Source organism: Piliocolobus tephrosceles, chromosome 7, assembly GCF_002776525.5.
Source record: "Piliocolobus tephrosceles isolate RC106 chromosome 7, ASM277652v3, whole genome shotgun sequence".
NCBI lineage: Eukaryota > Metazoa > Chordata > Mammalia > Primates > Cercopithecidae > Piliocolobus > Piliocolobus tephrosceles.
Window position 1 is genome coordinate 20,744,442 of NC_045440.1, and position 24,302 is coordinate 20,768,743.

Sequence of the window (24,302 nt, forward strand, 5' to 3'; positions counted from 1 at the left end):
TTCTTAAATTTTCATACATTATGGTTTTCTTACTGTAAATATCAATTTAAAGTAGCTGACCTACTATGATCAAGATGATAAAACAACATAGTTACTTGTCATTGCCTTAGATTTCTTCACTACTGAAGAGATTTAAACAGAATTTATTGTCCTTACAATTTTATTTGTACAACTACTCACATAAGCTAAGCCTGTTGGACATAGGCCTGTTGGATTAACTTTGTAAAATGGGAAAAAATTTTATCACGTGTGTATCAGTGTGGGAAGAAGCTCTGAACAGCAACCCAGTAAAATCAAGTAGTTATGCAATAGATCTTCAAAGACTCCAGACTGGTACTGGAGCAAGTAATCTACCCAAATTCTTTTTAAACCTTACGTTTATGCTACTTTTTATAGCTATTGTTACTAACATAATGATAAATAATTTTTGTTCATGCTTACTTAACGTGTGTTTATTTAGATATACACATTATTTTAGAGAAAGTACCTCATTAATTGCATAAATTTTGGATTATTTTGTTTTACATAGTCACAGAGATGCTGGTAAATGTGCTCAACATATGCTCTGATGACGAACTGATTTCTGATGATGAAGCAGAAGGTAAACTTTTCCTCCTTTAAACTAAAACTAGGGAGAGGTTCGGTTTTGGTTTTAGTTGTTTTAGTTTATTTTGAATGATTTTCTTTGTCATATTAAAAATAAATTTAGTTCATTGTGGAAAAATAAAATTTGAAAAATACGAGAATCTATAAATAAGGAAAAAAAGTCACCCCAATCCCATCATCTTATAGATATCCACAGTTAACATCTTAATGTATATGTGTTAGCTGTCTTTTATATCTGCACATAGCTTTCCTCTGTTTTTTTTCTTTTTAATGAGAATGAGGTTGTGTAATAAGATCTAGTACACTTACTATTTTTGTGGAGTTTCTTGTAGACTAGTTTCTAATGGACCTGTAGTTGTCCATGCTGATCAGTGTTTTATCTAATCCCAGTGGTGTTAGATATTGGAGTTTTTCCAAAGTTTTTGCTGACAAAACCCATACAGTTTTGAAAATTTGTATAGATAAAAATGTGCACATTCTCTTAACCAATATTTATTACATGGTTGATATATACCAAGTACTGTACTGTTTAGGTCCTTCTCTCAATAAGCTTATTTGCTAGTACAGGGAGGAAAAACAGTAAATAAATATGTCAGATGAAAGGAAGTAAAGCAATATTAGAAAATCAAGAATAACACTCCTTATTTCCATAGGATGAATTTCTAGAAATTGAATATCTGTGTCAATTAGTACTTAAAATTTCAATTCTGATACAGATAGAAATTTCTGATACAGCCTCTAGAAAAGCTGTACCACTTTACATTTTGCAGGGTGCATAGTCACAGTGTGGTCTCTAATACTCTTTATGATACTCGTTATAGTCTAGTGTTATTAAGTTTTTAATTAAAATTTTAGTTTATATTTTATGAGACTAATGGACAGTTTTTCTTGTGTTTATTAGTCATGTTTATCTCTCTTTTGTGACTTGTCAATTCATATCTTGTATCCTTTTTTTGTTTTTTGAGACAGTGTTGTTCTGTCACCCAGGCTGGAGTGCAGTGGCGCGATCTCGGCTCACTGCAACCTTCACCTCCCAGGTTCAAGTGATTCTCCTGCCTCAGCCTTGCAAGTAGCTGGGATTACAGGCGCGTGCCACCATGACCAGCTAATTTTTGTATTTTTAGTATAGATGGGGTTTTGCCATCTTGCCCGGGCTAGTCTCGAACTCCTGAGCTCAAAGTGGTCTGCCTGCCTCCGTCTCCCAAAGGGCTGGGATTACAGGCATGAGCCACCACGCCCAACCCCATTTTGTTTTTTTTTTCTTATTGGCGTGTGAGGAATCTTTTTATTCAGTAACATTTTATTATATATGTAGCCCAGTACTTTTTTCCTAGTGTGCTGTGGGAGTTTTGATTGTAAAGGTAGGTCCTGACTTGTCTGAGAATGCAAGAGATTCTGGAAAAGTGGTGGTTACCCAAGCACAAACTGGCCTCATCCTATCCAGGCTCTGTGCTAAGTTGGTTCCCTTAACTGTGAGGATAAACCATCTCCATCATGGAGAAAACAGAACTCCCTTTGGGAATCTAGAGGAAATTACCATACACTCTCATGCTTCAGGTTCTGCACTGAAAATCAACAGCATTATGGAAGATAGCTTGCGAGTGTATTTATTTATGGTATAGGAGATCACTATAAGGAACCAGTTCTTCTTGAGGAAGTAGTGCAGCCAAGTGAAAAACAAAAGAAAAACAGAATATCCCCCTGAGCAACATGGTGAAAACCCCATCTCTACTACAAATGCAGAAATCAGCCAGATGTGGTGGCGAGTGCCTCTGGTCCCAGCTACTTGGGGGCGTGAGGTGGGAGGATTACTTGAACCTGGGAGGCAGAGGTTGCAGTGAGCCGAGATCTTGCCACTACACTCTAGCCTGGCAACAGACGGAGACCCTGTCTCAAAAAAACAAACGAACAAACAAAAACACATGTATTTCTTATTCTTTCCCACCACAAACATAAAAATAAATAAATAAATACAAAGGAAGAATGGGCCAGGAACAGTGGCTCACGCCTGTAATCCCAGCACTCTGGGAGGCCGAGGCGGGTGGATCATGAGGTCAAGAGATCGAGACCATCCTGGCCAACGTGGTGAAACCCCATCTCTACTAAAAATACAAAAATTAGCTGGATGTGGTGGCGCGCGCCTGTAGTCCCAGCTACACAGGAGGCTGAGGTAGGAGAATTGCTTGAACCTGAGAGGCGGTGGTTGCAGTGAGCCAAGATGGCACCACTGTACTCCAGCCTGGCGACAGAGCAAGACTCCATCTCAAAAAAAAAAAACAAAAAAAAAAAAGGGAAAAATGATTATATCCCCTGAAAGAGAAGCTGTGAAGCTGTAGAATCCATTAAACAAAAAAACATACTATTCCTACAAAGAGATTTGTTAACTGTTCTGTCCTCTGTTTTTGTTCCTTGTTTTTGGCATCATTTATTCCACAAATGATATCTTTGTTTAATGTTATTTTCGTAATGTGTGGGGGTAGAAAATGTTGGATGCTCACAGATGTGAATTAATGTAAAACCGTAAACTTTTAAGAAATGGAAGAAACTACTGACAAAATAAATTTGTAATTTAATGTTGTATCATGATTCCTAGGATATATCTTATGAGCTGGTAAAGATAATAGCCTGTTTCTCTCATTGCATTTCACTGTGATTTTTTTTTTTCTCTTTTCCATGTAAACATAAATTTCTCTTCTCATATTTCTGTCTTCATCTCCTTGTTTCTTGGTGTCTCTTCTCCCTGAAGATCACTACATTCCAAGCTATCAGAAAGGTATCCGACTAAAGTGTGCTAAGAGCTTAATGCTTACTCTCTGTCCCACCACAGTCGTCTGTTGGTTAGACTTTTAAAATTGGTAGTTAAATAATTTCAGAAAGGCTCTCCATCCTCCCCTTCAGTTTTAATGTGTGTGTTTTCTCTGGACCTGTTGCATGATCCGGCAAGGTGTTGAGGGTTGGATGTGAGGAAGGAGAGGCCATGTTTCTTTTTCTGACTTTTGACTGTAGACACCTGGTGCATGCTGGACCTTGACTTCTCATTTGTGGGCTATTTTCAGAATCTTAGATAAGAAAAAGCCATAAAGTCTCGCATTAACTTTTTCTGCTGTTGCTTTTTAAAATAGTGCACGGTTGTAAATAGTATTGTGAGGCAATAATTCACTAATGTAAGTGAAGATTATAGAATGAAAGCAGCACTCACTAAGTTCAGGAGAGCTAGCTGGGTGTTGTGTTTACATACAGAAGACAGCTGCTGGAATGATCAGTTGCCATTTGGCAGGCCAAACCCTGCACCCTAAGGTGGCCCACAGCATTGTCAAAAGACATCTTTGCTGTAGCAGCTTTCTTGGTGAGGTTTGTTTATGTATGTGTGTGTTTCATTCTTTGCTGTGTGCTACGTTTCACAACCACAAATAAGTTCCTACCTCTCATAGATCCACCCAGTCTGTCTCTTTTGTGGCCTCTCATTTTTTACTTCATCTTTTTATCTTCTGGGTCATTTTTTCTCTTGCTCCTTAGAACTTCCTGAGATTTTTGTTTGTTTAAACAAACTTAAGCCTTCATTTCTGTTTTTTAAAAACAATTGTTTCTTTAACTTGAGACACTTCATCCTGAATTTTTTAAAGGCAGCCTGTTAACACATCCCTTTAACTTACTTATTCTTTGTATTCTCTAAGGAAGCACTACAGTTCGTAAGGAGATCATCAGGAGTAAGATCAGAGCCATTGGGAAGATGGCACGGGTCTTTTCAATTCTTCGGTAAGGATATCTGTCATTACAGTATGGATTAAAGGCATTTTGAGAGTAAATTAGACATCGAATTCAGAACAGTTTTTTTAGAATTGGAATTTAGTATTGAAACTGCAGGTCTTTAGGTTGAGTGTAGATTGAATGAACATGTTAAAGCGACTAAAAATGTTCCATCAAACATTCAATTTGTTAGTAGCTTAGATGTAGAGAATGTAGTGGTTTAGTGTGGACTTTCCAACCAGATTGCCTGTGTTCAAATTCTGGCTCTACTTCTTATCTGTGTGATCTTGGGTTTCATCTCTGTGCCTTAGTTTCCTTGCCTGTAAAGCAGAAATAATAATAGGCCCTAATGCACAGGTTGTTAGGTGTATTAAATGGGATAAAATATGGGAATGTTAGAACAGTGCCTGGCTGTTAAGTGCTTCTAATTGAAAAACAAGAACTGGCTGATTGTTTAAAATGAAAATATTTGCGGAAAACATCCCTTTCTTTGAGTCAGGGAAGGGGTAGGAGGTAGGAGAACCTATCTTCCATTTCTGCTCTCTTTCTTCACTTCCTTCAGTATCTTTGAGTTGCTGAATGGAGGGTTCCCTGGCATTAACCCAGGGCTTTGGTCTTCCTTTGCAGGCAAGAAAGTGAGAGTGTGCTGACTCTCAAGGGCCTGACTCCCACAGGCACGCTCCCTCTGGGTGTCCTCTCAGGAGGCAAGCAGACTATCGAGACGGGTGAGTATGAGAGCTCTCTTCCATGGAAGGTGTGCTCCCGTTACCTAACGGTCATCACACACTTACAAACGGGGGCTTTCCTCAGTGAATGCCACGAGAGCAGTTGGTTATACCATAAGCGGGGAAATGAATCTTCACTCCTACTTCCCTCCATACAGAAAACCTAAATCAGTATGGCTTATTATAACTTCAATGTGAAAAGCAGGATAGTAAAACGAGAAGAAAGTATGGAGAGTAGACACTGGGGTAGGCAGAATCTTTAAGTAGGACACAAAAAGTACTAACCTTAAAAAGCCAGCCGGGCGCGGTGGCTCAAGCCTGTAATCCCAGCACTTTGGGAGGCTGAGGCGGGCGGATCACGAGGTCAGGAGATGGAGACCATCCTGGCTAACACGGTGAAACCCCGTCTCTACTAAAAAATACAAAAAAAAAAAAAAAAAAAACTAGCCGGGCGAGGTGGCAGGCGCCTGTAGTCCCAGCTACTCAGGAGGCTGAGGCAGGAGAATGGCGTAAACCCAGGAAGCGGAGCTTGCAGTGAGGTGAGATCTGGCCACTGCACTCCAGCCTGGGCGACAGAGCGAGACTCCATCTCAAAAAAAAAAAAGAAAAAAAGCCAGTTGAATTTCATTAAAATTAAGAACTTCTCTTCTTAAAAATACATGATTAAGAGAGGAAAAAGGCAAGACACAAAATGGAAGAAAATTTTTGCAATGCACCTGTCTCACAAAGCTCTTGTATCCAGAACATATAAAGAACTATAAATCAATAGGAAAAAACAAATTTCAAAAATGGTCAGAAGATTTAAATAGGCACTTCACAAAAGAGGATCTCAAAGTGGCCAATAGACCCGGTGCAGTGGCTCATGCCTGTAATCCCAGCATTTTGGGAGGCCAAGGCAGGCGGATCACCTGAGGTCAGGAGTTCGAGACCAGCCTGGCCAACATGGTGAAACCCCGTCTCTACTAAAAGTACAAAAATTAGCCAGGTGTGTTGGTGGGCACCTGTGATCCCAGCTACTCGGATGACTCAGGCAGGAGAATTGCTTGAACCCGGGAGGAGGAGGTTACAGTGAGCTGATATCGCGCCACTGCACTCCAGCCTGGGTGGCAGAGTGAGACTCCATCTCAAAAAAAATCAGTGGCCAACAAACACATGAAAAGATGGGCTGGGCGCGGTGGCTCTCACCTGTAATCCCAGCACTTTGGGAGGCCAAGGCGGGCGGATCACGAGGTCAGGAGATGGAGACCATCCTGGCTAACATGGTGAAACCTCGTCTTTATTGAAAATATAAAAAATTAGCCGAGCGTGGTGGTGGGCGCCTGTAGGCCCAGCTACTCAGGAGGCTGAGGCAGGAGAATGGCGTGAACCCAGGATGCGGAGCTTGCAGTGAACAGAGATTGCGCCACTGCACTCCAGCCTGGGCGACAGAGCAAGATTCTGTCTCAAAAAAAAAAAAAAAGAAAATATGAAAAGATGTTAATATTATTATAGTTTTCAATCTAGGAAGTAGATATTAAAACCACAATGAGGGTCGGGAGCAGTGGCTCACGCCTATAATCCCAGCACTTTGGGAGGCTGAGGCAAGCAGATCTTTTGAGGCCAGGAGTTCAACAACAGCCTAGCCAACACAGCAAAATCCCACCTCTACTAAAAATACAAAAATTAGCTGAGCGTGGTGGTATACTCCTGTAATCCCAGCTACTCAGGAGGCTGAGGCACTAGAATCACTGGAACCCGGGAGGTGGAGGTTGCAGCGAGCCGAGATCACGCCAAGACTGTTTCAAAAAAAAAAAAAAAACCACAAAGCACCGCAGTGAGGTACCATTACATACGCACTAGAACAGCTAAAAACTAAAAGTTTGGGCCAGGGCGTGGTGACTCACACCTGTTATCCCAGCACTTTAGGAGGCTGAGGTGGGAGGATCACTTGAGGCCAGGAGTTCGAGGCTGTAGTACGCTATGATTGTGCCACTGCACTCCAGTCTGGGCAACAGGGTGAGACCCTGTCTCCAAAAAAAAAAAAAAGGTCTGACAATACCAAGTATTGGTGTGTTTGTGGAGAACTAGAACTAGGTTTGTTGCTGAAGTGCTTGTAAATAGATTCAAGCACTTTAGAAAACTATTGGGCAGTAAAGCTAAACATACATCTACCCTGTAACCCAGCAATTCCACACCTGGTATATATCCAAGAGAAACTGGATGTGTTCACCAAAGGTTATGCTGGGAATGTTCACTGTAGCTTTATTCATAATAGCTCAAAGCTGGAAACAACCCAAGTGTCCATCAATGGTAGACTACATAAATAAATTGTATTCTAAAATATAAATAAATAAACTGTATTCTATTTATACAACGGAATAATACTCAGCAATAAAAAATAGCACATTATGGACACATGCTACAACATGGTTAAATCTCATAGACATTACGGTAAACTGCAAGAGCCAGACACAAAAGAGCACAGACTGTCTGATTTATATAATATTTAAGAACCATTAGACTAATCAGTGATAATAAAGTCAGAATATCACTTTCTCTGGTGGGAGAATATTGTCCCAGAAGGGCACAGGGAACATCTGGAGTGTTAGGAATGTTCTGTATCCCTATCATGGTGGTAGTTAGACATGTGTATAAATATGTAAGAATGTATCGAGCTGTACACTTCACTTTTGTGCACATGCTATGCCTCGTGTATATTTTGTACCTTAAAACGGTTTGAGAGGGTTGCGGTTTCTCAATCAGAGAGGGAGTTTGCCTCTTTCCATGCAGCCATATTCTATTCCAGTGCCAAAATCACCTCTTCATTCAGAGTACCAATTCTGAAATTTACCCAGGAGCCGACTCCTTAGGAAAGGGCTTTCTGGAATCCTGGAATGAAAAGATTGGTGTTTGTGAGAATAAACATACAAAGGGAAGAGACAGGAGATCACGTTACTGGGTGACTGACGCTAGGTATGAAAATTGGTGTTGAAGCATTAATATCTTAAACTGAAGTTTCACTGCTTTTTTTTGCTCCCCTTGTTTTGTTGAATTGTTTCTACTTAAGTTATTTTTCCCACATCATCCTTCATCTGGCCTTTTTTCTTTTTTTTTTTTTTCCCCAAGAGACAGAGTTGCCCAGGCTAGAATGCAATGGCTATTTACAGGTGCTGTCATAGCTCACGGCAGCCCAGTTCCTGGGCTTAAGCAATCCCCCTGCCTCAACTACTTGAGTGGCTGGGACTATAGGCATGTGCCACTGTGCCTGGCCATCCTACCATTTATAGGAGTCCTTTTTCTTTTGTAGAAATTTCATTGCTATTGACTAATAGGGACAAACCCATTTTTTTTTTTCTTTTTTTGGAGACAGAATCTTGGTCTGTTGCCCAGGCTGGAGTGCAGTGGCACGATCTTGCCTCACTGCAATCTCCGCCTCCTGGGTTCAAGCAATTCTCCTGCCTCAGCCTCCCAAGTAGTTGGAACTACAGGCGCATGCCGCCATGCCTGGATAATTTTTTGTATTTTAGTAGAGACAGAGTTTCACCGTGTTGCCCAGGCTGGTCTCAAACTCCTGAGGTCAGGCAATCTGCCTGCTTCAGCCTCTCAAAGTGCTAGGATTACAGGCGTGAGCCACCGCGCCCAGCCGTTTATTCCTTTTTATAAAATTAAATTCCTCCTTCTTATAAAATTGAATTCCTCCTTCTTTTTCAAATTGAATACTGAAATATTAGAGTTCAACTATTTAGAAGGAAGTCTGAACATTTTCTCTTTGGAAGTATAGTTTATTTTCCTAGTTCCTTTAGTTTCACAGAAAGTATCAGTAAACTATTTCCAGTTGAATATTTTTCTCAAATAAATGTGCAGTTCTTTTTGTAAGCAGAATATGTTCCCACCATAGCTTTGCTTGGTAATTAGTCATCTGAGATATTCCGAGAGCAGCTCTGATAACAAAGATATCTTAGAGTAATAGGCAGTAACATGAGTTAAGAGAAAAAAAGGAATGTCCTATAACATCCTTACGTGAACATTATGCAAATTTGCTGACCAACAAAATTGTTGTTTTAATTGAAACCAACTTTGGGCCGGGCGCGGTGGCTCAAGCCTGTAATCCCAGCACTTTGGGAGGCCGAGACGGGCGGATCACGAGGTCAGGAGATCGAGATCATCCTGGCTAACCCGGTGAAACCCCGTCTCTACTAAAAAATACAAAAAACTAGCCGGGCGAGGTGGCGGGTGCCTGTAGTCTCAGCTACTCCGGAGGCTGAGGCAGGAGAATGGCGTAAATCCGGGAGGCAGAGCTTGCAGTGAGCTGAGATCATGCCACTGCACTCCAGCCTGGGCGACAGAGCGAGACTCCATCTCAAAAAAAAAAAAAAAAAAAAAAGAAGCCTTGAGAAAGCAAATCTTCAAATCAGGGCTGAGCAACAGAATTATATAGCTATGTTATTTGGAAAGTTGTTTCTAATTCTTGTTCATCTTTTGGGCTCAGCCCCAATGTATGAGTTGAATATAAGTGTTTTAATCAAGATAGGACCATTTATTGATACTTCCACAATTGATAGAAATCTTCAATCATGTGTGAGAACAAAGGTAAAGTTGGAGCCAACTTTTAGAGTTTCTTGTTCTTACTGATTCACAGGAAGTGAGTTTATTCTGTTATTTTCACATTGGAGTCTCAGTTCCACCGGCTCATTGGCAAACTGGAGCATTAACTAAAAAAGACCTTTTATTCATACAAGTTTACTTTTATTCATATAACCAACAATATCCCATATGGCCATGTAACATATATTCATGTATGCCCCACCTTGATCTAAGAGGGACTGGCATGAGTTACAGTATACATAAAACACAGTGGAGTAAAATAAATATGCTTGGAAATTGAAGCACAAAGGAAAACAAAAATAAAGCGAATAGTTAGCCACAGATTTGACTCTTAAGAATCCCAGTAGCCAAAATAGTGGGGAAAGCCAAGGACAGGACAGGATTCATGAAGACCATCAGATTAAAACAGATCAGTTATAAACTGGACTACATCAAAATTAAAAACTCTTGTACTGCAAATGGTGCTATCAAGAAAATGAAAAGACAACCCACAGAATGGTTGAAAATGTTTTCAAATCATATATCTCCTAAGAGATTGGTATCTAGAAAGTATACTCTTACAACTCAATAATAAGACAACCCAGTTAAAAATGGGTAAAGAATTGAATTGACATTTTTCCCATGAAGACATACAAATGGCACATGAAATGATGTTTGACATCATTAGACATTCAGAAAATGCAAATCAAAACCACAATGGGATACCACTTCATAGTCGATAGGATGGCTGTGAAAAGACAGCAGTTAATAAGAAGTGCTGATGAGAATCTGGAGAAATTGGGACCTTCTTAACACTGCTGGTGGGAATGTAAAATGGTACAGCTGCTTTGGAAAACATTCTGACAGTTCTTCAAATGATGAAACATAGAGTTGACTTACTACTCAGCAATTCCAGTCACAGCTACATAACCCACAAAGAAAAGAAAATATGTCCTCGCAAAAACTTGTACACAAGTGTTCATAAATGACATTCATCATAATAGCCCAAAATGGCATTTTTATAATAGCCAAAAGGTGGAAAAAAGCAATTGTCCATAAACTAGATAAACAAAATGTGGTAAACACAATAGAATACTATTCAGCCATAAAAAGGAAAGAAATGCAGGTATACATGTCAACATGACTGAACCTTGAAAACATTATGCTAAGTGAAAGAAGTCAGTCACTACAGACCACATATTATATGATGCCACTCGTATGAAATGTCCAGAACAGACCAATCTACAGAGAAAGTAGATTCGTGTTCGACTAGGATTAAGGGGAAGAGGTGAGGGAAGGAAATGGGAAGTGACTACTAATAAGTGGGGGGGTTTCTCATTGAGGTGATGAAAATATTCTAAGCACAGATTGCGGTGATGGTTGCACAACTCTATATTAAAACCTTTGACTTATATACTTTAAACAAGTGAATTTTGTGGTATATGAATTCTATTTCAGTTAAGGTGTTAAAAAGAAAAAAAAAGTTCAGGTAGTTGGATATGACTGTTTCTTATAATGGCCCTTACTGCAGGCTACTATCTTTATACCCAATGCGAATAACAATTCTGGGAGGGCCCCAAACAACGTAATATCATACACATTTTACCATGTAGCTTTTAAGCTCTAATTAGACCAACACTCAGTGTACAGTTTCAGCAATGTTTTGTTCTCCCACTTCCTAACAGTGACATCAGTGATGTGCTGTTAGAAGGCACTGTAGCTTTCTTGTCAAGGGTATTTGTTCTACTTAAGGAGATTAGAGAGGGTGTGACAGTGATTTAATACATGCCTACCTATGGTTGACAAATGAAAGCACTTCGTAAGTAGATTCCAATTATCCATTTTTCACATTGCTTTAGGTATTTAATGTTGTAGTTCTTTCCGTTTCTTTTCTCATATTGATATATAAAGCCTTGGGAATAGCAGCATACTGTTACTGCTCATTATTCTTCCCTGCCTTCTTTTGGCAAATTGGTACTGGAGTAACTGACAGAGTTCTCCTAATAGGATCTTTCTTGCTGCACCCTGTACCTTTTCGTATGTTAGCGTTTTTACTATCTGAGAAAGGAGATAGATGCAAGGGAGTTTACCTGTTGGTACTAATTTTTAAGTTGCTTCCTTTTCCATTGCTAAGAAAGAAGAGGGATTTTTTAGTTATTGGCCTACTCTCTTGAACACTGTGTGGAAGCCATATGGATTGTAAACATCAGCCTCTGCTATATTTTTAAGCCCAGATGGGTACACACATTTGCATTAGGAATTCAGTAGTTCTATGCTTTTATTAACTTTGTACTCCACTCCTGGACAAGGAATAACCCTTCCCATGGAACCTATTTTTCTCTCCTTCCAAATGCCAGTCTGCCGTTTAAAGGCCACTCCTTTTTTTTTTAATGAAGTAATTAATAGGACAGTTGGACTGCAAATAAGTCACTTGAGAGCAATAAGATGTAGTTTTAAATAAGCTTTTTGAATAGGACCCAGCAGTAGCTCATTTAATATCACCTGAGCTATTTTACAAACTAAGGATTATTGTGATGTCAAACTATTTGATTCTACATGTTGTTTTGATATGTGGATGTCAAGATATAAAGTAGCAGTTGGCTATTTAAATTGAAGAGAGCAATGTTCAATGCCACCCGAAATGTTAAAAAGGTTAGAAACTCTCCCCACCCCATATTCCTCCCACCCCAATTGAGTCTCTCGCAATAATCTTCTCGCTTCTCTAACTAGTTGACTTTCATTGTGGATGGGGATAGGCTAAAAAACGGGCCCCTGGGATGGCTGTGCTGCCAGCAGTGCTGTTGGTTTACTCATTCTTTTTCTGTCTTCATTTTTGCATGCTACTGCTCCTGCCCTCTTACAGCCACAGTAGAAGCGGTAGAGGCCCGGGAAGGTATGGCCGTATTACTCTGATAGATGTGATCCATGTGTCTGTGTACTGGTTTTTCAAAGCTTTATCAACATTTCAAATATTTTATTATTGCATCACCAGAACTGTAACAGTGAGAAGAGGAATAGTTGTTTCTAGGCATGTTAATGAAGCAGGTGTTTCCTTTGTGTCCTATCTTTATGTTAATTTTAAATAACCTTCACCACAGCTACAGTTTTTGTTTTTCTTCTGGGCTCTATCAGCTTTAATACAATGGCAGAAGCTTAAGCAGCTGGTCATGAGAGGTCAAGTGGTTTACTTGTGTATCCCTTCCATGTACAAGAGACATCCATTTGGTTCTAAAGAGAGCTGAATAGGTCAGCCTCTTCAGCGATTCTAAAAGACTGCAAGAGCAGAGGCAGAAGTAGACTGGAATTTAGTTCATTTCTGAGGTTGCCCTAAGGTAGGCAAGTTAAATTAACTTTGTTTCTATGAAAACCATTGGAATTGATAAACTTGTATTATACATGTAATTGTTTTATTAGGTAAGATGGTTCAAAATGGGAATGCCTTTCTTTGGTGATACAAAAGTTGAATCAGAAAGAAAATACCTAGAAGCGGCCGGGCGCGGTGGCTCAAGCCTGTAATCCCAGCACTTTGGGAGGCCGAGACGGGCGGATCACGAGGTCAGGAGATTGAGACCATCCTGGCTAATACGGTGAAACCCCATCTCTAATAGAAAATACAAAAAACTAGCCGGGCGACGAGGCGGGCGCCTGTAGTCCCAGCTACTCGGGAGGCTGAGGCAGGAGAATGGCATGAACCCGGGAGGCGGAGCTTGCAATGAGCTGAGATCCGGCCACTGCACTCCAGCCTGGGCGGCAGAGCAAGACTCCGTCTCAAAAAAAAAAAAAAAAAAAAGAAAATATCTAGAAGCTATTTTTAAGGTTTTAACTTATGTACAGCTCCTGGTTGTGCAATATAAAAAGCTGTCCTAAAAAAAAGATTAGCTCTTTTGTTACCTTTTTTTTGTGTGGTCTATGTGGTCTTTGTGCTAAAAGCAACTACCTGGGTTCAACTTGTTCAGTTATTCTAGTGTTGCCTTTGTTCTAGCATTGCGTATGTTTGTAGTGCATAAGACACTCTTTCTTAAATGTATTGGGGCCCAGTAAGTACTTGTTAGCTTTTTGTTAGGTATATGTCTACCATAATTATGCATATAGAGCTTTTATGAAAATTTCTTTCACAATTCGGGCTTTAAGGAAGCAGTAGCTTCAGACAAGACTGATTCAGGCAAACATTGCCCATGACATTTTCACCAGACATGTGCTTCATAGCCACCTTTCTGTGTGTTTCTCTAGGAGGTTGCTGTGTGCTAAGAAACTTTTTTTTAAGCTTGTTGCTTTGCTGCCTAATTGAGCTCTCTCCACCTGCTTCCTGTTTTTCTGTAGCCATCAGAGGGTTCTCGCTTCAGCACAAGATCCGGAGTTTTGAAGAAGCACGAGGTCTGGACCGAATTAATGAACGAATGCCACCCCGAAAAGATAGCATACACGCTGATCGGCCAATGAAATCTGTAACCTCAGCACACTCACATGCTGCACACAGGAGCGACCAAGGGAAGAAAGCCCAGTAATGACTTAGAGTCCTGCCGTGGCTCAGGTGGATCTAAAACTCAAGAACAAATTTTATTTATTTATTATTGGAAAATGAAAAGCAACTCAAACAATTTCAACCTGGAGGTGCATTTATAATTCAGTCTGCATTTATTCTGTAAAAAGGTGACTGTTTTATAAATTCTTTTAATTTATGTTCAATATATATAAAAAGTGCATCTGTTTTGTTTTTCCCTTTTCTCTCCATACTTTTAAAAAATGAATCTGATTGTTGTCAACACATTTGTGAAGTCTTGTGCTATAAAGGGGAACTTCCCCTAATAAAGGGCCTTGGAAACCTGCTGGGTTTCTGACTTGAACTAGTCAGTCTTCATTATTTTTTTTGGAAGTTAATGTCTTGTCTTTCATGTAAGACTAATAACTTTTCAAATGCAAGAAGATTTTTTTCCTTTTCATTTTTTTCCTTTCTGCTGGGTGCCACTGAAGAAAGTCCTCTTAGATTTCAATGGCTAAAACTGCTTCTCTTCTTATGGGAAACTGGATCATAGTAGAACTTCAAAGTGAATAACCCAAACCCAGTGATTTTAAGGGCGAAGGGAAATGTTTTCCATAATAACCTACTTTCTCTGGACTCTCAGTTCCTTTAAATATGTTCTAGTAAAACAAAATAAAAAATAACAAGGGATGTTCTTAGAGTTACTTAAAATTTGTTCATCTGACCATGGGCATGATTGGTTTAAATTTCCTTAGAACTTTGGAGGAGAAATATTTTCAGAAAGCTTTCACAGTTGCCAGATTCTTGTGCTTTCATTTTTGAACCCCAGGTGACTTCTGTAAAGGAAGTCACTTTCTAAATATTTGATAAATGCCCTCAACAGCACCTTCTACAGCAGGATGTATATACACCCTTCTAGGCTGTTGGCATCAGCTCTCCCATCTGCCTTCCCATCATCCTTCTGTTGTTCCCTGTCAGTATTACTGAAACCAGCTGGGGTAGTAGAAACTGACAAGAGTTCAATGGTCTCCTTGTGAATTGAAGGTCTTGCTAAAGGACATTGGATAAGTGAGGATTTCCTGTCTTCTATATCAGTTACTCTTTAGGTTGAATGGTATTTCAGCCTCCATTAGCATATTTTGAAATGCAAAATACAAGTGTTCAGATGTAGTTTGTGAATTATTTTCCCTTAGTTTGATTTTCAAGTCACAACCAACTAATGAAGGAAATTTTGGGGCAACTTAGGCTCCCATTTTGGCCAGCCTCATCTCAGGATCCGTTGTCATAATACTCATTGGTCAGCTCTGCAGTGAATGTACATGCCTGAGAACATTACATCAGAGCATGGAACATGCACATTTATGGCATTTCTTAGTGTTATTTGTGATGTGGCTGGCAGTCTAGCACTAAAGCAAGTATTTCAGACAGTAATTCGTCATATTGGGAGTTTCCAGGAAACCAGAAAAACAAAGAACAACATAATTTTGGTGTTTTTTTTTTTTCCAAAAAGCCATACTTTTCATTAGAAGAATGAAGACTTAGCCCATCTATCTCTGTTTTCCTATACCTTTTTTCTAACAGTTCCTGATTTGTTTGTGGCAGAAATCAAAGCACTCTTAGGGATTGGAATCTGCCTGCATGGATTGCTCTGTTAATAAAAAGATAGGAAGGAGATAAAGGATCTCTGAATGGGTTGTGAGTAAAACCTGTGAAAGAAGGGAGAAAAAGTCTCTAGTAACTGTCTTTTCCTGATTGTCATTGAACCTAAATTGTGTATTAAGCACCTAGATATCCTTATGTTCCTTTCTCTTCCAATCCTAGGATTAGAAAAGAGCTTGTCTTTGGAAATTTCACTGGTGAAAGTCATTCCACATGACAGATTGCAGAGTTGCTAGTACCTTATCCCTTTCTCCTTTTCATTAAGGCTATTGTTACACATATACAATCCACGGGATGAAACCACTCTTACAGGCCTCCATCAGCAGGCAGTAGTAGAAATAGTTACTAATAGTTTGTTAGGGATGATTATTTAGGAATGGCTTCACTATTGTCTCAAAAAGCACAATGATAAAGCAAGTTTCCTTGACAGAAGCATCACAAAATTATATACAGTACTTCACTGGTTCCCTCTGAGCTGTCGAGGAATCAGCCAGAGTAGAGAGGTTATGTGGTCCTGGTTCAAGAAAACGTGAGTGAGTTTTAGAGCAGCACTAACTCTTTTTTTTTTTTTTTTTTTTTGTGAGACAGAGTCTTGCTCTGTAGCCCAGGCTGGAGTGCAGTGGCGATCTCGGCTCACTGCAAGCTCCGCCTCCCGGGTTCCCGCCATTCTCCTGCCTCAGCCTCCTGAGTAGCTGGGACCACAGGCGCCGCCAGCACGCCCGGCTCATTTTTGTATTTTTAGCGGAGACGGGGTTTCACCGTGTTAGCCAGGATGGTCTCGATCTCCTGACCTGGTTATCCACCCGCCTCAGCCTCCCAAAGTGCTGGGATTACAGGCGTGAGCCACCGCGCCCAGCCAGAGCAGCACTAACTCTTTTAAGAGGAGGCTAGATTTGAAAAGTCTGTTGAATTCTAAAGGTAAAGTTATCCCTTCCGTTCTGTAGCTGTTTTAATGTAAACAACAGCTTCCAAGGTGGCTGGACCCCTGCCCTGGGTTTGCTCTCAGGCTACTTTTCCTGCCTAGGGCCGTGATTCAACAGACATTTTAACTGCTGTTAAAGCTCTGCAGTCTTGGTGTTTTCAAAGTCTCGTCTGTTTCATTGAACGTTTCCCCCTGTGTGTGCGTAAAGATACTATAAACAGTTTTATTGTGTTCTCCGTCACAGGACCTTCCTTGTGGAAGGCCCACAGGGACCTTCTTTTTCTGCAACTTCTCCCATTTAGGAAAACAAAAACAAACAATTTCCCAGGCATGTCAGGACTCCTTTGTAAACTTTTCTGAAATACCATTTTGAAAATGATGCTTCACATGGAGCCAGTTTCTCACTTTTGGTGACATACATATCACAGAACATTTAAATCGATTGGATGATTATTTCTTTTAAAAATTTGAAAACTCATCTAATGTAAGTTCAAAACATATATCCCTTTTTGATTTCTGTGTTCTGAATGTTTAGAGTAAAAGCAAAACAAGCCAAGGGTGTGTGTGTGTGTATGTGTGTGTTTGTGTGTGTGTGTCTTTAATAGAATGCTGAAACAAAAATAGCCTCCGTTTTCCTTAAAATCTCAAAGTGACACTTTGGTTACAAGTAGAGACATTGCTGATTTGCTGGTCTTTTGTGACTGGATATTGATTGGCAAGGTAAGAATTGCTTATCACACTCTGATGAGCTTGATACTGCTCCTTGCCTAGGAGTGAAAGACTCAGCCTCTCCAGCAACATCAGTATTTTTCACATCTTTCATTGCCTTTTTTGGTTCTTCCATGAACAATTCAGTGAGGCAAGTTTCTATCAATAGCAAAGATTTGCCACCTTAAGTTTAGCTTTCTTTGCTGTCCTGATAACTTAGGGATGATTTCCTGACTGACATTGTTCAAAATAGGAAGAGAGAAACCCTTGTTTGTTTTGTCAATAGACTATTGTTGAATGTCATTAAGGAGCAAGGGTAAGATTTTTAAAAACTGGATAACTTTGGGGCCTTTTTAGCCTTTTTGGCATTGTTCCTTAGATCCTCTACCCTCTGAGTGCTTTAAAAACACACAGTTTGAGGTGCAGCTGATCTCTATAGGAAAAATATAAGCCATGCCTGCATGAGACACAGCTGGGCTTGCTGTTCATGGTCATCACTCAAGAGTCTCTCTAGCCTCAGAATGAGTAAGGCTAAAATCTGTTCCCTTTACTCTGCCCTATTTTATGTAAATAAATAAATCTCCAAAATTTTCTACTGTACCTTATCTATAAAGTTTAAGCTCTTAAGAATTTTCATCCAAGCTGGGCACGGTGGCTCACGCCTGTAATCCCAGCACTTTGGGAGGCTGAGGCCAGTAGATCACAACGTCAGGAGATTGAGACCATCCTGGCCAACATGGTGAAACCCTGTCTCTACTAAAAAGATAAAAATTAGCTGGGTGTGGTGGTGCATGCCTGTAATCCCAGCTACTTGGGAGGCTGAGACAGGAGAATCGCTTGAACCAGGGAGTTGGAGATTGCAGTGAGCTGAGATCACACTGTTGCACTCCAGCCTGGTAGACAGAGCAAGACTCCATCTCAAAAAAAAAAAGAATTTTCATCCTGACCAATCTGGGTGACCAATCAGTTAAATTGGTTTAGGAAGAACTTGCCCTAGATTGGTTGATGCATAATTTTTATTTTTACTAATTATCGGGTTTTTCTCTCTGATCTCTGCATTGAAAATTATTTCCTAAGCCATAAAGATTTGTTGAGGTACCATTCTAGAATCCCCAATATTTATTCTAGTTGTTATAGTAACAGTGGAACCCAAGTTTCTCCTAAAGCATTACTCAGCTTTCCTTGCCCAGGCAGAAAAGATGTCAGAGGGAGGGTGAACCCAGGGCCCATCTGTGGGTATGGGCTCCAATTTCCTAAATTGTTTGTGGTTATAACCATGGCTTCCACCTTGTCTGGCACCCGGTCCACATCTTTTCTGAGATCTGCTAGAAGGTGAGTAAAGGACAGCATAGGAAGAAGGCCCAACAGTGGATTGAGGAGGGTCGGGTTATCTGGAGGACAGGGCCCAAAACTGGCTTCCCACAGTCCCTTTCAGTATTGCTGTGATGAGATGCCCGGAGGAAAGCTGTCAGAAAGAGCAGATGTGTGTAGAGGAAGAAAGTTGTGTAGTGGAAGGACAGTGTTGTTTACTCTTATCTTGAGTGTGAGTAGAGAACTGTATTAACAATAGGGCTTTGTGCCATTGACAGAGTGTGAAAGAGGGAGCCTATATTACATTGGGGCTTGGGACCTGACCTGCCTATATCTAGCCAGCCAGAGTGAATGGGGTCAGTGTTAGCTGCCTTCATCTATGCAGTCACAAAGGTAAAGATGATACTGGAGAGTATATTCCCTCCCAGGAGGCCTTGGCCTCACACCCCTGCCACCTTGGCAAGACCTGCTAAATAACACCTTTGTCTGAGACAGGGTTATGTCTCATCTCCTCTTCTATGCCCTCATGACAAGTCTAGGTGGCTTCAGATCAAGAAGCGAGGACATGGAGGCGGACTGTCCCTCTGAGCGGCTCTAAAGTAGGGCCCCGCACACTGCCTTCCAGTAAGTTCTTGCCCACATTCCTTCACTCCCTTGAGGTAGATGTCTCCAAATACTCTTAACATGAAATACATGTAATGAGGAGCAGGCCTATCATAGATCTTGATTTGGGGCAATAAAGATGTGTTTTTGTCACAGAACTTTTGAAGATGACATTGTAAATCCCTAACTTTTCTTTTCTTGGTGCATGGTGACCCAATAGCTGTTTTTTTCCAATAGATCTGTCAGCAGACATTTTCCAAGAAGGGGTCCCAGTATTCCTTCCTAAATGGTGAGGTGGTCAGACATCAGACTAACTGGTGGTGTGATATTTTTTTCAAGGTTCTTCTGAATGATAGATTATTTGCTTGTGCTTAGAGATTGCCTACTTTTTCTTGCTTTCAGTTATGTTGAAGAAAGTGGGGGAAATGTTACTTATTGGCCGAAATAATCTAATGTCTTTTTTGTGAACAAGAAATTTGTTAGGACTTTTGATTATAAATTAGAGGTCATCTTAAGATTTTAAAAAAAGAAGAAAACACCCTTAAAATTAAATGATAACTTTATTGGCTCCCTGTGTCTTTATTTCCTATATTTTCTGGTGGAGGTACTTATATTTGGCTTTTACTCATTTAACAATTCCAGAGGCCAGGAGAAAGCCTGGCTTTTGATGTCTGGTCTCTGACGATGCCAAGGAATTCCCCTCCCAAGGGAGGGAATCCCATCGCAGTAAAAAGGACCTCTTTCTTTCCTCTCTCCAGCCCTTTTGTTTTAAAGCAGCTATGGTGGCCACAACGTGTTTCTGTTTCTCCCAACTCAGAATCTACTCCCTAACCCTGGCCGCCTCCTTGCTCAAGTCCCAGCCCCCTCTGCAGCTTCTCCAATAGAGGCTGCTACTTGAAGAAAAGGAATAAAGACATCCCAGAAAACATACATTCTTTACCAAGGATAAAAACAGTTTTGTATTCTTGTAACGTAATGACCGTGCATGTGATCCTAATAATGGACATGGTGAATTCCATCTTGGAGAAGTCAAGGCAGCCAAAGAGGATTTGAATGTGGAGCTGGCCTACCAAGAACGGGAAGTGTCAGACTAACCTTTTCATTCCTCTGAAAAGTAGAAATATGAGGTGCTGTGGATTCACAAGGAAAAACAAGCTCCCCTGCGCAAGTGGGGAATTGGGGATACAGAAAGAGCCGGGGCCCTGGAGAGTAAAGTGTGTCAGTGAGGGGACTCTACAGGTTATGGCAGTACAGGTAGAAAGGCTAAATCCAGCACTGCCAGGCCCCAGTGAGATGACTTTTACATTAAATACAGCCACCTTAAGGGCCACAGTGCAGTTTACAGGCCAGAAAACAGGCCCAGGTTTCTAATTTCCAATAAGATGAGTATGCATTGCGTTCTTTGTTATCCCAATGGCATCCTGATGTAGCAGTGTCCCTACACCTTAGCTAAACCTTCGGTAAAATTAGGTAAGATTTGCCCATATTTCTGGAATTGTGGAAAGATTTTAAATAGCCTGGAAATGAAGGACTTCAGTGCAAATTCATATTAATCCGTTGTTCCATCTAGATCTGCTCCTCACTTGGTTGCCTCCTGCATGTAATTGCATGGTCTTGCTTTTTTTTTTTTTTTTTTTTAATTACAGCTTTCAGGCTTTAGAAAGAAAATGTAATTTTGATACAGTGGATGAATAATTTAATGGTAAATGAAGCAGACTTTTTAATGTTGATGCTGTTAAGGAGAAGGTTAATCATAGAATTCAAGGAGGTGGGAAGACAAGGTTATTCTTTGTTTGGAGGCCAGAGCCGTACCTTATGGTATCCACTGGGCCAGCAGATCGGCCCTCTTATCCTACTCATCGCAGTCTACCTGAGCTGGGAAAGAAGGCTGATGCAGACCTAATTTCCCAGCTCCTGGGTCTGTGCCCTCCTTTGTGGCTGAGTTGACTTGGCTAGGTTTTCCCTCTGAGGTCATCACTTATTTATCCTTCCCTTATAAAATCTACTTTCTAGCGCTGACAGCCACTTGTTTGTTTCATCTTTCCTGAGAACTAAGAGAGGTTCACCCAGCTCAGTTCTTCTCAAAGACACCCCATCTGTGCATTGTGCTTATTTTCTCATCCATGAAAAGAGGAAGAGAGAACAGCCGTGGATGTGATGTCAGCATCAAAACTTCCTTGAGGACAGGCGGGATAAATTGGGCAAATGGCTGCGTTCTCCCGCAGCCTTTGGGAGACTGGCCCTGAGAACCCAGAATAGATGCCTATTACATCATGCATGTGCTATGGAAAGGTCTGCGCCAGGCAAGCCTGAGAGCCTCATTCTCTATTCCTATGGGGTTCCATGCACCTATCCTGGCTGCCAGACTCCAACACCCACCATACTTGACCTGTACTGGTTATTTTTCCCCCCAGATCCCTCACTCTGTATACAGTGACTCTACCAGAAATCTTGAATTCCAGATGAGCCAGGTCATGCCACTGTCAGCATAGAAGGCCCTTTGAAGCCCCAAAATGGGTCATTTGCACTCTCTTCTTCTGCCTGCTCCTGTTCCCATGAGTGGTTGGCATGGAAAGGGCCATCAGTAGAACTTGGCTGGCAACATTTGCAGGAGCAGGAATCAAGTGAGGACCCAGGAGAAAGGAATGGAGCCCAGGGGATGAAACATAGTCCAGATTCTTGCTGGTGTGTCCATGTGACTTGGTTTCAATTCCTCACCATTGTGTCACTGTGGCCTTCTAGAGAAGTCCAAACTGCTAGAAATGGGCAGTGCTTTCTGTGCTAACCTCTTCTGGTCTAACAGCTCAGCTTAGAGGAAGGAAGAAAACACTCAGAATTCTAAGAGCAAAACCCCCCAAAAAATCTACTCAAAGCACCTGAAGTTCATCCCTGGGGAGGAGAAGAAAGGAAAAGCAGATGCCCTGTATCTCCATAGGGGTACTGAGGCACAGAGCTAGGGCCGCCTAGCTGTCCAGGGTAGATCTCAGAGGGTGACTCATCTGAACTGCCGATTCCAAACACCAGAACAAGGTGCTCCTCAAGAACTGAGTCCGGGTTCATGTCTTCTGGGACCCCTGGCTTCCCTCTTCCCACTTGAGAACTAAAACTAGGTGCTCTGCCCACCCCGCTCACCCCGCCTTCACTTCAGTGCTCTTTCCCCTCATCTGTCATCCTTGGTGACAGAGGTTGCTTTTCAGAGTGACCCGCATTCCACCACCTTCTCCCCCTCCCTGTGAAGAGCCACATTTACTGGTAGTCCCCTGGCTCATCCTCCCCTGCAGGCGGGGGAGGGGGGGCAGGGGATGTGGACAGACCCCTGTTGACAGTGATGTTGGGGACTACCCACAGAACAAAAGGTGCAGCCTCAAGGGCTTGAGCGGGGGATACTGGTGCCTGGGATCAGGTAGCTGGGAAAACAGGGCAGTTACGTAACTGTGTTTACTGTGGCTCAGGTGGCTCTGAGAAGGCAGAGGCAGCCCCCGACAAAGGGCAGTGCCAGAGGTGGGGAAGCGGTGACTCACAGGGAGGGAGGTCCCTCTTAGGGGAGTTGTGCTTGCAAAGGGGAGAGTGCAGTGGGATTTGGAAAGGAAAGGAATCTGTTCTGTTGTTGACAGCCAGCTGGCCAGCCGCCTTATCTAGGACCATCTTCCCAGCCTTAGCCTCTCCCTAACCATGCCAGCTGTGGAGGTAGCAAGGGGAGCTGAGCTAGATAGAGGGAGGCGTCGGGAAATCTGACACCTGGTTCCTGGCTCAATCTCCAAACCTTGCTACCTTTCCCCCCTTAATCTACTTTTCAAAGAGAACGAATTATTCTCTTTAGATAAGGGCAGAAAGGGAGGAATCAGTCAAATTTCCTTATGTTTTCCCTGCTCTCTGGTGCTCTGTCTCCCATCCTCTCGGCTGTGAGGCCAGATGGGCACCACGGAACACGGTGGATTGTGACCTGAGAGAGGTGATAAACCTGGCAGAGCCCAGGCCTAAGTAGACAGGCAGAAATCAAAGCGGCTCAGGAAGAAAGCTCAGGTCTCCCGTGGACCTACCCCGCCTCCTCCTACAAAGCTGTTTACTCAACTCCCGATTCCCATAGAGATGAAACTGGTAGCCGGTCCCCAGCTCCTTGCCCATGGCTGCCACCTCCCTTTGTGAGAAACAGGAAGTGGGGAATTTTGTCAGCTCAGCTGCACCCTCTACACTAAATATTTATCTTGGAGTCCAGGTCAGAGCCCTAGAGAATAAGAGAAGCTTGCTGCTGGTGAGGGGGTATGGCCAGGATTCCTGGAGTCGGAGGAGCTTCAGCTTCACCATCTTGGGAGAAGAAGGAAGAAAGTGAAAGTGATGTGGTCCTTCTTAGTCCCAAGGACCCTGACAGGTGGGAAAAATGCATGTCTAAGAAAATGGGCACCTATTTTATCCCTGAGGGAGGGAAGAGGCTACCTGGGGTGGGTAAGCAGGTATCTAAGCTTCAGGGGAGGGGCAATGCACTGCTGCCTCCCTCAAGAAGTGTCCCAGGGTTCCTCCCCCGCTCAGCTGTCCTCCACAGCAGTGCCCCGCGATCCCCATCTCTCCGCCTTCCTGGGGAGGCAGGTTCTTGGAAGGAGTCTTGAAGGTCATCTTGTTCAGCTCCCGCTCAGTGCAACAGTTGCCTTTACATAGATGCCCCAGGATTGGCAGACCCAGAACCCCTGGAATCATGTAAAAATGTCTCCTGGGAAGCCTTGGACCTGCTTCCCTATGATGTGTCCCCCAGTGGTCCCACTGCTGCTGGTGCGGCTGTCTGTGTCTACATGGCAGCCCCACAGGCGCAAGAGGCCAGCAGGCCTATCTGAAGCTTCTCAACCCAAACATCTCCAGCTTTCACGTGTGATGTCATTTCAAGGCAACTGGGGAGAGCTCCTTTACCTGAAGGAGGGAGAAGATAAGACTAAAGCAGTAATGGTGGTAGGGACTGAAAATCTATTAGTCTTTTCTCCACTCTCTT

General features: G+C 42.0%; 1 protein-coding gene across 2 annotated transcripts in view; it reads left to right on the forward strand.

Moving 5' to 3' along the window:
- The window catches only part of PPP3CC (protein phosphatase 3 catalytic subunit gamma), a 105,442-nt gene extending 90,957 nt beyond the window's left edge, over window positions 1-14,485 (forward strand). The window contains exons 10-14 of one of the 2 annotated variants that reach the window (XM_023216688.1): window positions 530-601; window positions 4,281-4,362; window positions 4,981-5,078; window positions 12,505-12,534; window positions 13,962-14,485. In XM_023216688.1, coding sequence (XP_023072456.1) covers window positions 530-601; window positions 4,281-4,362; window positions 4,981-5,078; window positions 12,505-12,534; window positions 13,962-14,146 — 467 coding nt within the window. In that variant the 3' untranslated portion in view covers window positions 14,147-14,485. The remainder of the gene's footprint in view (window positions 1-529; window positions 602-4,280; window positions 4,363-4,980; window positions 5,079-12,504; window positions 12,535-13,961) is intronic. The other variant, XM_023216689.1, reaches the window with a different exon arrangement.
- Window positions 14,486-24,302: the final 9,817 nt, after the last annotated feature.